General features: G+C 36.3%; 1 protein-coding gene across 1 annotated transcript; it reads right to left on the reverse strand.

Annotated features, from left to right (window-relative positions):
• Nucleotides 1-36: 36 nt before the first annotated feature.
• CCNG1 (cyclin G1) lies at nt 37-10,413 on the reverse strand. Its single transcript, XM_014061296.2, has 7 exons — nt 10,155-10,413; nt 8,684-8,947; nt 7,385-7,638; nt 6,273-6,351; nt 6,084-6,182; nt 4,452-4,646; nt 37-2,157 (listed from the first exon to the last, which is right to left on the reverse strand). The coding sequence occupies exons 2-6, from the start codon at nt 8,945-8,947 to the stop codon at nt 4,455-4,457; spliced, it is 888 nt and encodes a 295-aa protein (XP_013916771.2). The 5' UTR covers nt 10,155-10,413; the 3' UTR covers nt 37-2,157; nt 4,452-4,454.
• Nucleotides 10,414-15,350: the final 4,937 nt, after the last annotated feature.

The following is a 15,350-nucleotide window of genomic DNA, read 5'->3' on the forward strand; positions in this document are numbered from 1 at the left end:
TTTCACAATCCAAGGCCATCAAATCAATTCATGCAATTCCATTTCAATGAGTTTTATTGAAAGGTGCTCTTGTTGCTTATAGGCATAATAGGACATTTTAATAACAAATTTGTTCCTTCTTGACACTGTAAACATCATATTGAACATTGTTCAGTTTCAACATTCAAATACTAAAGTTATATAAGATATAATTATTCAATTTAATAACGTCCATAAAAAAGGATAGTTTGTGGAAACTTCCCATCAGTTTTGTTCTGAAGAGCAGCTTGCAATGAGGTAGAAGTAAATGGTTTGTCCAAATGCTGGGTTAAACCAAAAATAAGTCAGATTTCTGTAACTGTAGTAAGTCTTCTAAATTTGTTACTTTGATTTTAAAGACAAGCCAGTCAGCTTTAAGTGAGCCATAAGGAAAATGTGAAATTACACCAATGATATATGTGCTAAAATTAAAAAGATAACAATTCTTACATTATCTTTCCAGTTTTTCTTATGGCAATTTAAACAACCAGTAAAACTTAGGTAGAATACTAAATTGAACACAGTACAACTATAAACAGACATTATTGCGAAAAGTGATTTAAAAATAACCAAAGTACAAAAGCTACGGAACATGTTGACAGTTGATTTAACAGATCACTGCTGGGTAGCAACTGTTGTTTCCTTGGGCTTTTAAATCGCAATGCATAACGTATGTTGGTGTAGCCACCTCAATTATTCATTTGAATCAACTGATAATTATAAATTGAATGAGCAAAATAGTAGTTTAATCCTGCCTAGCTTTTAGCATCAGCTCCCAAAGTTCCTTCTAGTAAAATTCACTCTAGTAAAATTCACTCAGCCCAACTTTGGGCTGAACAAAGCAGTACACACTATGGTATGGTAGAATACATTCTCAAGTTGAAAAGATAATTAAAACTGTTTAAAGTAGCATAACACTAAATTCTATGCTTTGAAATTATTTAACACAATGTTTTACTGAAAGCTTGATAGTAATCCAAAACCACAGACACATTCCCCAAAATATATGCTTAATATAAACATATAACTTTTTATGCTTCTAATAGCAACACATAAAAATTTTTAATCCAAATCAGAGAAGTGTAGTAAAATTAGCTTGTGTTTGCAGTGAAATGCAGATGTGTCAAATCATGCTTAATTTGCCCCACCAATTTTGGTACATGCAAGCAGAACTAAAGATTGAGGTAAAACACTCTGGGAGAAATTCAAAATGTTAATTCTATTTTTAGACATTGCCCACATTCTCAGCTGGTGCCTGACTTGCATTCTTTAAACAGCTTTAATTTCCACAGTGACTTTCCAACTTCTTTCAAATATACTTGGCTACAATCTGAACTGTAATAATGCTTGCTAAAAATGTATTCTTTATGCTAATGCACTGTAAATACAGATCTCTAAATTCGGCTCTTGAACTCAGTATGATCTAGGACCAACATATTTTTAATTCAGTTCCCAACTTCTAATGTGAATCAAGATTTAAAGCAGAGGTGGGGAATCTTGACTCTTTTATGATTTGTGGGCTTAAACCTCCAGAATTCCCAAGGCAGTCATGCGTTCCCCACTTCTGATTTAAAGGAATTATCTAATTTTGGATTAATTTCGAATTTTATGTTAGAGTTTCTCAATCATTATTACCATTACCATGTATCAGATGTAGCAACTTTCTTTCCCTTAGTAATGTTCCTACTCTCACTAGAAAATACATGCATATCTATTTTACTAGTTTAGAACATGGTTATGTTCATTTTCATATTCATTTTCTACCACCATTTAGTTCAGAAGTGCAGAATTATTTAGGATCAAGCTCTATGACTCACATTTTCACATTTCCAGGGGGCAGATTAAAACAAAAGCAGCTGGCTTGTTTGTATTTTAGCCCCAAACACTGTTTTATAAAAAAAGTCTTCAGTTTTATTAAGAACCTTGAGAAGATTAAGAAGAGTCTTGTGGCAACACGCTGTATTGTTGTACAGTTCAGAGTTTTAAAAATGTGGTTGCAGTTTAATATTCATGAAATCAGACTTTCCATAGGTCAGAAGAATCCAAGAAATTCTGTTTCAGCAGTGAAAAGCTTTTATCCTTGTTGATTGAACATATGTTGCCAGACAATGTCCCATCCACTCTTCTTCAGGATTACCACTAAATCAAAAAGAAATTTGAAAATTATTATTGTAAAATAAAATATTCAAATATGGGGTGAATTAGCATTGTTTACAAGTAATGCATTATAAAAGAACAAACAGGAATTTATCTCTTTTTGAAGATTCCAATTTTTTGACTATTCCTTTTTTATGTTATTAAACAAAACTATGTTTATATTACAGGTAGTCCTCTATTTACAATACAATACAATAGCAGAGTTGGAAGGGACCTTGGAGGTCTTCTAGTCCAACCCCCTGCCTAGACAGGAAACCCTATACCATTCCAGACAAATGGCTATCCAACATCTTAAAGACTTCCAGTGTTGGGGCATTCACAACTTCTGGAGGCAAGCTATTCCACTGATTAATTGTTCTAACTGTAAGGAAATTTCTCCTCAATTCTAAGTTGCTTCTCCCCTTGATTAGTTTCCACCCTTTGCTTCTTGTTCTACCCTCAGGTGCCTTGGAGAATAAGTTGACTCCCTCTTTGTGGCAACCCCAAGATATTGGAACACTGCTGTCATGACTCCTCTAGTCCTTCTTTCTATTAAACTAGACATACCCAGTTCCTGCAACCATTCTTCATGTTTTAGTCTCCAGTTCCCTAATCATCTTTGTTGCTCTTCTCTGCACTCTTTCTAGAGTCTCCACATCTTTTCTACATTGTGGCGACCAAAACTGAATGCAGTATTCCAAGTGTGGCCTTACCAAGGCTTATAAAGTGGTATTAACACTTCACTTACAACAGTTCATTTAGTGACCGTTAGAAGTTATGACTCTGAAAAAAGTGACTTATGAATGTTTTTCACACTCGCGACTGTTGTATCACCCCCATGGTTGCATGGTCAAAATTCAGATGCTTGACAACTGACTCATATTTATGGCGGTTGCAGCATCCCAGTGTCATATGCTCACCTTTTGAGACATTCTGACAAGCAAAGTCAATGGGGAAGCCAGATTCACTTAACAATCATGTTATTAACAATTGTAGTGATGCACTTAACTATAGCAAGAAAGTTTGCAAAATGGGAAAAATTCACGTAACAACTATTTCACTTAGCAGCAAAAATTTGGGGCTCACTTGTGGTCATAAGTCAAGGACTACCTGTACTATAATCTTTTCTGAGTGCACTCTCATGAATGGTAATAACCCTGTCAGCAAGGCATTGCTGGGATGAAAGTTTAAAGTATCTGAAAGGATCCTGGTTTTGCAAAGATGAACTTTCTATTCTCCCATTAACTAAGGTCTTTAAAATTACAAGTAATTCTCACTTGCCGACCACAACTGGGGATCACCAAATCTGTTGCTAAGCAACTCAGTCATAAAATGAGACATCATGACCCATTTACAAAGTTAGTTTCAACTAGACCTACAGCTTTCAGCCAGTTTCTCTATTGTCTTTGCTTGCCAGAAAATGCCTATGAAGCAAATGGCAGTTACATGACTTTGGAATGCGGTAACCTTCGTAAAATGTATGCCAATGCTAAGCACCTGAATCACAATCATGGATGGTATGATGGCAAGTTCAAAGACTGGTCTTAAGCAAACAAACAGTCGGGAAGGGAAGACTCTATGTATGAAAGTATATTTATAAGCGTGCAAACCATAAGAAAATCCCACATTTATATTTCTCATAGTTTAGGATTTTACTTCTTGACTATTACATGCCCATCTACTATGAACAGCTTTTAAACTGAAGAATGCAGGCAAGTATATTAGCAACAAAGGATATGGGTAATCCTCACGAGTGCAATTAGGATTGGCCACTATAGCACTATGTGATGCCGTTGCTAAGTGAGACCATGTAACTACAACTTATGATTTCACTGCCAGCTTTTCCAGACTGTTGGAAGCCCGCTGTGAATCTCTCAAATTATATTCATGTGATCGGAGAAACAATTGTGACAATTGTAAGTTGAAGGAGTTAAAGTTAAGTTTTTCAGCACCTTTGTAAGTTTGAACAATGGCTAAACAGGGTAGTTAGTAAGCGAGAACTAGCTGTATACTGAAGCATTTTAGGAAACTTGAGAATACAGAACAGACACATAGGCTTTCAACATGTTTTCCTTATAAACACCTAGAGATTATTTTTTTCTGAACCATATATACATCTACATATTTTTGTTCGTAGTTATATCTTCCAGATTACTAAAAAGATTGCTGCAACTTTTACACAATATTTATTTAAATTCAAGAATTCAGAATAGTTAAACAATCTACCTATCTATTTTTTGGGGTGTAGCTTTTAAATTATTCCTATCACATGCCAAAAACACATTTAGAAAGTTCACCTTTTAGGGACTAGTTTCTGGGATTGTGGGAAGATGGGCAATTCTGTAATAACTGGGTTTCAGTTGCCGGGCTGTGCGGCCAGACACAATCCATTTTAGCTTTTGTCCATTTGGCTTAGAACATTTGCTTGACGAATATTCTGAGAGGCACTTTGATACAAGTTCTTTCCAAAAGGAAAATTCACTGCTATTTATCTGTAGGGAAAAAAAGGGAAATTAAAAACCAATCAGTACTACTCATGAGCAACCAATGCTGATCAGATAACACAAAAACAATACACTTCATTTATCATGTGAGTCTGAAAATCTTCATTCAATGCATAACTTTAGTTTATTAAGAGGTTTTTTGGTTGTTAATATTTTTTTTTACTATAAAACTCTGGAGATATAAATATGAGGTTAAAAACTTATTTATTGCAGGGAAATACACCAAAATGCAAGAAATTAGTTATTAGTATCTGTCATAAAAATATGTGCAATATGTTTTAGATAAATAATTTAAAAAAGAATTCTGGAATGAAGATTCACTAGAAAAATGTTATGAGGGACAAAAAATTACAGTACTGTACACAATATATCAGTATCTAGGGAAAAATGTAAAATGAAATAGTATGTTTCAAAAATGAGACTGGTGTTAAAGCTACTGATTTACAATGAAATATAGTTATGCATCAGAGAAAAAATAGTTAAAATATGTATCAATATATTCATACACACACATACATAAAATCCACTTAATTCTTTCATTGCAACAGACTGAATAATCGGAACTTTCAAATACTTGGAGAGAAATAAATGATCTGTTTATGACAAGTTTTAAGACTCAAAATGTTTTCTCCATTTGGTCTTCAGGAAATGCAGATCTTCAAAGCTCTGACATTTTTGATATTACCATTTAAGACTTCATTTTCTTTTTAAAAAAAGTTTTTTATAGCATAATTTAAAAATTAATGAATTTATATATAAAACCAGGTGAGTCAAATAAAGGAAAATCCATGAACACACACACACAAGTTAATATGTAATCTGGAAAATAATGATTGTCTAATGCTATATTGAAGCACATCGTGGGGCTAATTCAGCAAATCGTGGCTAATCTATGAATTAGCCTATGAACCTTACCATACCTCCACAAAAAGGTTTCTAAATGTATAAGCTGTGAAAGTTTTCATTTGCAAAATTCCTACTCAACTGGCCTTCACCAATGTCCAAATATCAGCAACCTTAATCCAGAACTATATTCTGTTTCCTAGTGTCAGGTTTGCCCTTTAGCTACCATTCTGCTGAGCACTAAGGGACTTTCTGCTCTGAACTCTAGCCAGCTACTTTATTCTATTTTAACAAGTAATTAAACAATGAAATCTGCTGAACTGCACCATTTGCTATAACAAGAGTTAAGCCACATAAGTTATTTTAATGTTTAAATGCAAAATAACCATTGTTAAAGATATTTGCAAGAGATTGAAACTGTGACTCCAAACATACATTTGAGATACCCTTCAAAAATATGTTCCCAAAACTGTCAGCAACTATTCTCCTGAAAATTACTGTTTCACTTGCTACTTAGCTATTTCTGTCTTCCTCTCACCAAGTTAGAAGTAAACATCAAACAGATATTTAATTATGGCTTACCTTGGAATGTATTCGGAGACATTGTATTATTTCAATCAATTCTGGTACTTTCTCCTCTTCAGCTTCTAGAGCCATTATTGAAAGTGCCAATACTGAAGGCTAGTGAAAAATAAAATAATTAAGATCAATCAAATATGTTAAGCTTTTGCAAAACTGCTGAATTGATCATTAATAGATCATAGTCCATACCTTTGCTTTTGAAAGAATAAGTCTGCAGTGGCAGGCCTTTAGTTGGGCTTCAAGTCTATCTAATTTAAGATTATCTTTCCTGCATAAAACAAAGGTTAATTTGTTGATTTTCAATATTTTTATATAAAGATTAGAAGTATACTGAGTAGTTAGAAGATATGAAAAACTAAGTCATAAAGTGACTTTTTAAAGTTAAATCAAAAACACATTACTTAATATTTGACAACACAGCTCTAAATTCTCAAATTATTTTAAAAAAAAAATCTAAATATAACCATGCTTCACTCATACCATATTTAAAAACAGTAATTAACAGTAGTTCAGGCCTAGATTATATTCAGCTACTGAAGAGTACTGGTATTTTTGGTAGATAAATGATAAATTCTTATTCAGAAACTTGCTCTGAGTGGAGAGTGAGTAACTACAGAGGATTAGTAAAATTGAATATTGATTGCCCTTTATTTTCTGTTTTCATTTGGTTCCTCCATGCAGTTCTTGTACTATGATCAAAACTACCCATCTACACTTTCTACTGCATTCTGCAGGATTGAGGTAAATCAGGTTATTAAAGAGAGTTAACTGGGTTGCATTTATCTACAGGCAGATGAACTACATTTGTATGAAAATGTATAAAAACCTCAAAGACCCCTAACAGAAAGTTACTATTTAAGGGGCAAGGAAAATTAGTTCCATCCTTTAAGCTCTACTGTAATTTAACTATGATGGCCTGGCAAAAGTAAATACTGGTTTTACACAAATATAGTAAGTGGTATTTATTCAACCCTGTTTCAGATAGGTCAAATCTGATAGGATTCTAATAATACTTCAAACTGCTATGTGGCATTAATAGAATTGTACATCAGTCTTGTAAATATTAATATGTCTTAAAACCAGAATGTCTGTCTGCTATAATGTACATATGTTGGATATGGTTTAACAGTTTCAACCCCATGGTTAAAATTTGAATTGCAAAGGCACATCTGGATTATTTTAAAAAGGAATTATTGGATATTTACTAATTTTGCTAGCACATAGGACCTTTTCTCTCCATAAATTTATCTTTGGTCTAAAGGAATTGGCACTTCCAAATTGGTCCAGAAAAGGACACTTACCTTTCACAGTTGATGCTTTCACCCAGAATTGAACAATACAGTTGCAGAAACTGGAAGGCAGTTGTTACTTTTACTTTTCTATGTAGCTTCTTTAAAATAATTCCCTCCATTCTCATTAGGTCACTAACAGTAAACCGATACTGACTTATTCGGATTAAGTCCGTAGCTAATGGAATATTACTCTCTTCTTCCATGACTTTCACAGCCAAGTAAAAGCAACTTAAGCCAACACAGCCCAAGCATTTTGATTCCACCTAGAAGAAGAAGAAACTTTCAGATGAAGCTTACAATATACTTAGTTTATATACACATTGCAAACCTACAAAGCAGATTTCTTACATAAGTCAATTGGATTTTTGACCTTAAAATGTTAAGATTGGGCTATCTGCTTTCTACTGTGCTATGTTTTAAACTTTTAGTGTGTTTATATTCAAGAAAATAAGAATTCCCAGTGTGGAACCACCTTGGTACAAAGCAATTAGTTTGTCTATTGTTCAGAAAAGTAAGCTTTCATGTCTAGCTGTTCAACATCAATCAAATACCTATCATTGTACGTTGTAATGGCCAGAAAGGCACCCACCCATCTAAAATAGCACTTTCTAAAGCATATTATTAGAGGGATGCGTTTGCTTGGAACTTCTCTAATCTTTGCTTCATTAAAGAATCCAGAACTTTTAAAGATCACATGGATCCATTAAGCCCATTCCCCAAAAACAGATACTTCTGTAGCTGAAACAATGTACTTTGTATAAGGCAACATAAAGTTTTATTAAGTCAATCTTTTGCAATGAACTAGAAATTCCAGGAACCCCAGACACAATGAGAATTATGGGAGTTGCAGTCAAACAATCTACTGGGCTACGAAAGGATAATCTGCATTTACAAAAAAAGAAAAAAAAGGAGGGGAACCACTCTGGTACTATTAATAAGACTGGCAAGGAAAAGGTTTAAATAATCATAGTAGGTTCCCTTTTTGGTCCTTATTAAATATCCTGAAAAGTCCAAATGCAATTAGTATTTGAAATGATATTAAGCCATACTAGCTGCTATAAGTTCTGCTGTAAATGCTCCACCTATGAGCTGTTTATCTACTATATTCCGCTAAAAATAAGTGTTGATTCCAATTAATAAGATTTACATGGCAAAACTGCATGTTAGGATTACAGACTAATGCTATAGTGATAAAATTCTCCTTGGCTGCTGAAAATCTGAAAAGCAAATTAGCAGCAATGTGCAAAGTCTTGCATCAAAACAGAAATAAACTGGCTTATACTGTAATTTCATAATCTAAAGACCTACCTTCATTTTTGATAAAAAACGATCTAATAAATTCACGGCAAGAGAAAACGTCTCTGTGCGAAAGCTGAAGAATTGAATCAAACTAAGCAGGTCTTTCACTTCAAAATCCCGCAACCTTGCTGTCATCTGGAACCTATTATCATGAGCCGATTCAATTATTCGCAAGCCAGAGAGCTTTGGCTGACTTTGTAATTCCTGTTCAAGCAATGCATTGAGCTGCACTAGTAACTCCTGAGTCCCATTTGTTACAAACGTGTCAATCATCTGAAATACAAAACTTAGATCAAGACTGTTCCAAGCAAAACAATTAGAGAAGTTTATGTTTGCTTTTGCCACTTTTCAGAAAAGTTGCAGAAACCTTGCTGTACATCTACTCTCTTTAACCACATATGTAATATTTGCAGAAGTAACACAAAATGCACAGGCAAAAAGCAGCTTAACAGGAAAAGAATAATGAGCCGAGGTGGTGGAGATGGTCAGAATAATTGAATAGAGTATATAAACTGAGCCTCTGAAGATGCATAAAAATACAAACATGAATTAAAGTTGTAACAGAGCCATTGTATTCACAGCACTGTTTTCAGAATAGAATAGAATAGATTGGACACACAAGGACTTTGTCTTTGGTGCATATATTCTCAGTGTACTTAAAGAAAAATAAAATAGATTATTATAGCATGATCCCACCTTCATTATGTTTCTATATTTTTTTAAAAACATATATAAAGTGAAAAATTTAAACCAATTCTGTAAATGGCCTATGATTTAAGCTTTTTAGACATTATGAAGAAAGCAGCACACACAATGAAGCCCAGTATTTATTTACCAGTCCATTAATTCTGTATTAGTTACAAAGCACTGCTGTGAATGTTATCCCGACTCCCCTCACTAAGAAGTCCCTTGCTTTCTCCCAGTGGGAAAAGATTAACCATAATTTATTAGCCGATCCTTATATAATAAATCTGTTAAATTAGCCTGTCACTAGCTAGCGGCTTCTAGAAGCCTTGGACTTGACTGAGCTGCCAAGCGGCTAAACGGGCGTATAATTGGGAGACGCCAAATTAAGCGTGACCAAGTTTAACCAAATGAATGTATCAAGTAACATCTTAATAGCATTCTAACACAGCTGGCTTTATCTCGCACTCACTTTCCTTTCGGGAATCCTTATCTGGGAAATATAGGAAACCTTTCACTTCTGGTTCTCTCTTTCCCACTCCCCCGCTCTTCACTTTGTATTATTTCATAGACATAATACAAAGTTGATGGACATAGGAATTATTATGTTTAAGTAGACCCTGTCAAGTTAACGATACCAACTTCTAATACCAACTCTATTAACGATACCAACTTCAAAGACATGCCCGGACTTGTTCTCTCGATCCATACAGCACGCTGACAAGGCACTCGCCAGTAGGAACGGGTTACTACATGTTAAATAAATAGCCCAGCTCTCAAAATTCCAGCCTCTTACCTTTATTATCCTAGGAAAAATACAGCCGGCCGGAGAGTCTTCAGATAATCCGAGTTAAAACAAACTATGGACTTTAAAAAAAATAAATATATAAATAGCTACCTCCAGATTTAAAAATAAATAAATTAGCCTTGTATTTATTTTACCAAAGCACAGACCTAGGTCTGCAGCTTTAGAGGAGAAGAAGGGAGGGAAGAATTCACGCGAAGTTTCCCCACCTCTTTCAGCTCAGGAGAAAACTAGATTCTGCAGGCATTAATTCTGCTTAGTCTAAACTCCGCCCCGGCTTTTATAGAAAAAAAACTGATAATTCTTCTGATTGGCTATTGTCTTAATCTAGTGGACCAATCATAGCCTCTCAGCCCGCAATTTGCTCCAACCAGGAACTGAAAAGCTATATGGATCTGTTGTGCTTTTTAGTGTCCTTGTGCTGCCCCAGCAATATATAGTGTAGAACTGTCTCCTTTAAGAAACTGCCTCATGGGAAATGTAGTTCCATAACATGTGATCACATCTGTGTTTCTGATTGGCCACTGGAACATTCTGCCTGCGTGCAGAGATTATAGCCGGGCAGTTTAAATGCCCTTGTGAACCGGAATAGTAGTGTTTGTATCTCTGCTTAACATGGAAATGAAATTAGCATCTTTTTATACCACGTGATGGGACAGATTATGGAAAGTCAGAAGTATCTTAACACTGAACTGTAAGTTTTGCTATTAAGAATGCCTGATAATAAACTTGATCTGAATGAGATTCCTAAGCACGGAGTTAACTGCATGCCCTCAGCAAGCCTACAAGATCATGATATTTTCGCTCCCCTAGAGTAAAAAGATGATGTTACCCCCCCCCCCCATTAAAAACGACGTTGGAGTTGAATCCCAAACTCTGTTTGCATTTTAACTGAGAACAGCTGCCGGGTTTTCCCCCACCCCCTCTCGGAGCAAAAAGAAACATTCCATTTCAGTGAGAAAGGCTGATTTCTGAGATGAAGGACTTTGTTGTGATTAAGAAAATGTCCTTAAAGGGGGCCAAGAGTTGCATGAGAAAAGAAGCCTCTACAACCTAGCTGATTCAGTCTGCTTTGAAAAGCCTGTTTTTTTGTTTGTTTGTGGAAGAATGCTTACAGGCTAGACTCTTGTTTCTCCTCTGAGATACTGAGAAAGCAGATCCTGCAGAATTAGAAAAGCATGTTTCCTCTCTCTTTGTTTGAAAGCAAGATCGACTTTGTTTCAGTTTAATTGAGCTCCAGGGGACCCAGGAGTCACATGATAAAACAGCCCCCCCTTCCAAGCCTATTCAGTCGGATCTGCTGTTGTTAAGGCCACAATGCATGTATCTTGGATGCAAGCAGCAGCCTAACAAAGAAAGAAAAAACTGTTTCAGTAAATCAAAAGAAATTCCAAGCCTTACTCCTTAAGTGGTTGTAAAACCTCATGGAAAGGTCTCCATGGAAACGGAATTTGAATAAGTTCAGTTAGTCCAAATCCCACCTCCCAAGTCCTTTGAACTTTATTGATAAGCAATAAAGAGGCCCCAACCACCCCAGCATCAGCTTACTGATGTGCAAAACCATCTGATAGTCAAATGGCCACAAGGCAGATGCACTCCAGCTGAAGGGCCTGCAAGTTATGAACCTTGCTGATTTGTTACTATTGTTTATGAATTATTGGGAAAAGGCACGACCCCTTTAGGAGGTACCAAGCTAGCAAGATGGGTTCCGAGTCCGGGTAAAGACCCTTAGGAATTTCAAAACTGGAGAGTTAGCTTTACAAAACTCAGCAAGGAAAACACCATTACCAATCACTCCAAACATTAGTCCCAAACAGTGTCCTCTAGTGGCTCCTCTACAAACTGCAATCCAGTATTTCAAGCCAACACTTGCAACACACCCTAGTGGCCGACATGTGAACTGCCCCTGCATCGCCAAAGCCTTGCAACACACCCTATTGGCTGACACATGAACTGTGCCTGCATCTCCAAAGCCTTGCAATGCACCCTAGTGGCCGACATGTGAAATGTGCCTGCATCTACAAAGTCTTGCAATGCAAAAAATGAATTGAACTCAAAAAATTCATAGCACGTAGAAGAAATTTCCTGAGCTAATCCTAGTTATAGAATCTTCTCCAGCCATGGCAGAAGAGTCAGACATGCTGAACCCCATGCCTGAACCCAACACAGACTCAGTATTGGTTGTCCAAAGCTCAGAATTGGTTGCCAAAACTCAGAATTGGATGTCCAACTCTCAGAAAAGGCAGAGTCCCCTCAGATAGCCTATGACCTAAAGCAGGATAGAAAGCCTACACAAATTAAGTGGTCAAACCTGTTGGAAGAATGGGACAGGCTTTATCAAAAGCATGAGAGTCGCTGGAAGAAGTTGCAACATTTCTGCTACAAACTCCAAGATGATTCACACACACACCCCCCAAACAACTCTGCTCTTTGGACGAGGACATGGATGAAATCTTCACGCAATAGATATTTTATGGAGACCACCTCAACGACATCCAGTCACAACTAAATGATAATGAAGAACTTCAGAAGGAGATGCTGTGCCTTCAGATATTAAACAAGGAACATAAAAAGCAGTTTTGACGCAGCAAAGACCTTATCCAAACCAGTCTGAAGAGGGAGACTGCCCTGGACAAGAAGGCCAAATGTGAAGTGTCTCATTTTTCACATGCAACATCTCAGCAGTAGCATGCGGCTTCCTCATCTAGTCCCAAGGACCCACCGGGAGCAAAGGCTGTATCTGAGGTGTCTCAACATTCGCAGGCATCATCTTAGCAGTGACACACAACTTCCTCCCATGTCTCCAAAAAGGCCTCATCCTTCTGCCCAAAATCAACCCGATCTCGAGCGAGTAGCAGCATCTTGCAGCAATCTTCCCATTACAACCAGAGGTCACAGGCATCTAGCGTTGCAGAAGCACAAATAGAAGCTTAGATAGCCAAGGTAGAACTAGAGATAGCAAGGAAAGAGCAGCTGCTGAAGGTAGAGAGGACAGCTGTGGAAATCAAAGCTCAGGCAGAGAAGGCAGCTGATTGGCTATTGTCTTAATCTAGTGGACCAATCATAGCCTCTCAGTCCGCAATTTGCTCCAATCATAAACTGAAAAACTATACGGAACTGGGAAATTGTGTGCCTGTTGTGCATTTTAGTGTCTTCATTCATCTCTAGTACCGCAATCCCCGGCTTTCTCTTGAGTTTGGGGGTACAGAAAGAAAGTTAACTTTTATTTCAGCTTAAGATAGATTTGTATGATATGTTTTTCTAGAGACAATCCTTGGAAAGGAAACCCCACCCCATAGGTCATCTTTATTCATCAGAATATGACTGAGTGAATGAAAGAATTACACAAACACAATATCACAGGTGATATTTACTCAGGCGTTCGTTTCAGACAAGACAATCGGTCAAATTTGCTATGATGATAATTCCAACCTACTATACGAAAGTAATAGAATCGCACTACATTACAGGCTTGTCATCAATAATACCTGGCAGTCCTGTCCTGTCCTGTCCATCTGTAATAGACAGCAATATGTTTGCACAAAACTTGAACGGATGATACTATTTAAGAATTTAAGATACTATTTTCATCACATGGTTAAGCTCTCAATTGAAAATGCATCATAAATTGCTGCCTTGATGGTGGGAGGGGGAATAGATAATCAAATCACCGAAATAGTTTGTCAGCTGGCTTGATTTATGCATTACATTAAATCATGAAGTGGACATTAGAAAAAAAGTGTTGGCTTAGTATGGAATATAAACTTGGCAACATCATAGTTTGCTGCTAATCTCAGAACTGTTGATTCAGTTTTTTAAAAAGGTCCAAGAAGAACAATTATTTTTTACAACACGTTGACTATAGCCTTCCTAGAACAGGAGCCTGCAAAGGATATAGGGAATTACATAAAGGTAAAGGTTCCTCTCGCACATATGTGCTAGTCGTTCCCGACTCTAGGAGACAGTGCTCATCCCCATTTCAAAGACAAAGAGCCAGCACTGTCCAAAGACGTCTCTGTAGTCATATGGCCAGCATGACTAAACAACAAAGGCGCACAGAACGCTGTTACAGTATCTTCCCACTAAAGGTGGTTCCTATTTTTTTCTACTTGCACTTTTACATGCTTTTGATAGGTTGGCAGAAGCTAGGACAAATAACAAATAGCTCAAATAATCACTAGGGATTCGAACCACCAAACTGCCAACATTCCTGATCAATAAGCTCAGTGCCTTAGCCACTGAGCCACCACATCCCCACCAAAAGAATACGCCCTCTGAATAAATATGCAATCAGTAAAGTTTATTCCCAGATAAATGACATACAGTATGCTTTTATCGATGACTTGATTAGGTGCCGTCAAATATTTTTTGACTCCTACAAACCACAAGGATAGATTTTTCTCCCTGACCAACTTTCCCTAACATGGTCTCTCAGGTCTTCCAACAATGTAGTCATCACCACTGTAATTGAATCCATCCACTTTGCTAATGATTGTCCTTCTCTTCTATCTTTATCAGCATTAAAGTTTTCTCTAGGTTTTCACATAATGTATCTGAGGATTTTTTTAAAAAAGGTTAGGATAAATTTAAGGTATTTTTTTTTAAAAAGTCAGTTTTATCTAATTAGTTCTTAAAGCATCAGGCTGAAAAGCAGGAGACCATGACTTCAAGTGTCACCTTAGCCATGAAAGCCAGTGGGGTGACCTTGGGCCAGTCATTCGCTCTTTTCAGCTGAACTCTTCTCACAAGATTGTGAAGTTGATAGGAAGAAGAAGGTGTGTTGGATATGTTTGCCGCCTTATTTGTTAAAATAATAAAAGTGGGAGATAAATATATAAATACATAAATAAATAAATTTGAACCTGAACTGATGAAAACTTTTGTTCAATGATCTACTGGCTTGTTTTCTTGGCTGTCCATAATGTTCAAGAGTTTTATCCAAAATAAAAGTTCAAAAACATCAATATTCTTCCTATGCTGCTTCCTCAAAGTCTAACTTTTGCTTCCATAGATTGTCTAAGGAAATCCCATGTCTTGCAGTTTTCTTTTTTGTAGGGATAGACATTTGAATGTATTTAACAAGGCCTTCAGGACTGCCCTATCTTTATGGCACATTTCTTGACTGTTACTTTATTGTCAGTGATTGATCTAAAAAGTAGACTATATATATAGTTAGCAATAGCAGTT

The sequence above is a fragment of the Thamnophis sirtalis genome, unplaced genomic scaffold (genome assembly GCF_051295495.1).
Source record: "Thamnophis sirtalis isolate CommonGarterSnake01/CBP01778 unplaced genomic scaffold, rThaSir2_p1.2 scaffold_3, whole genome shotgun sequence".
In the NCBI taxonomy this organism is placed as follows: domain Eukaryota; kingdom Metazoa; phylum Chordata; class Lepidosauria; order Squamata; family Natricidae; genus Thamnophis; species Thamnophis sirtalis.

Excerpts from the sequence above, each read along its gene's own strand:
- CCNG1 (XM_014061296.2), bottom strand. The coding sequence starts at position 8,947 with ATGATTGACACGTTTGTAACAAATGGGACTCAGGAGTTACTAGTGCAG. Across the intron at positions 7,639-8,683 it reads GTTTTTTATCAAAAATGAAG|GTGGAATCAAAATGCTTGGG; the intron begins GTAGGTCTTTAG and ends TTCTTCTTCTAG. Across the intron at positions 6,183-6,272 it reads TTATTCTTTCAAAAGCAAAG|CCTTCAGTATTGGCACTTTC; the intron begins GTATGGACTATG and ends ATTTTTCACTAG.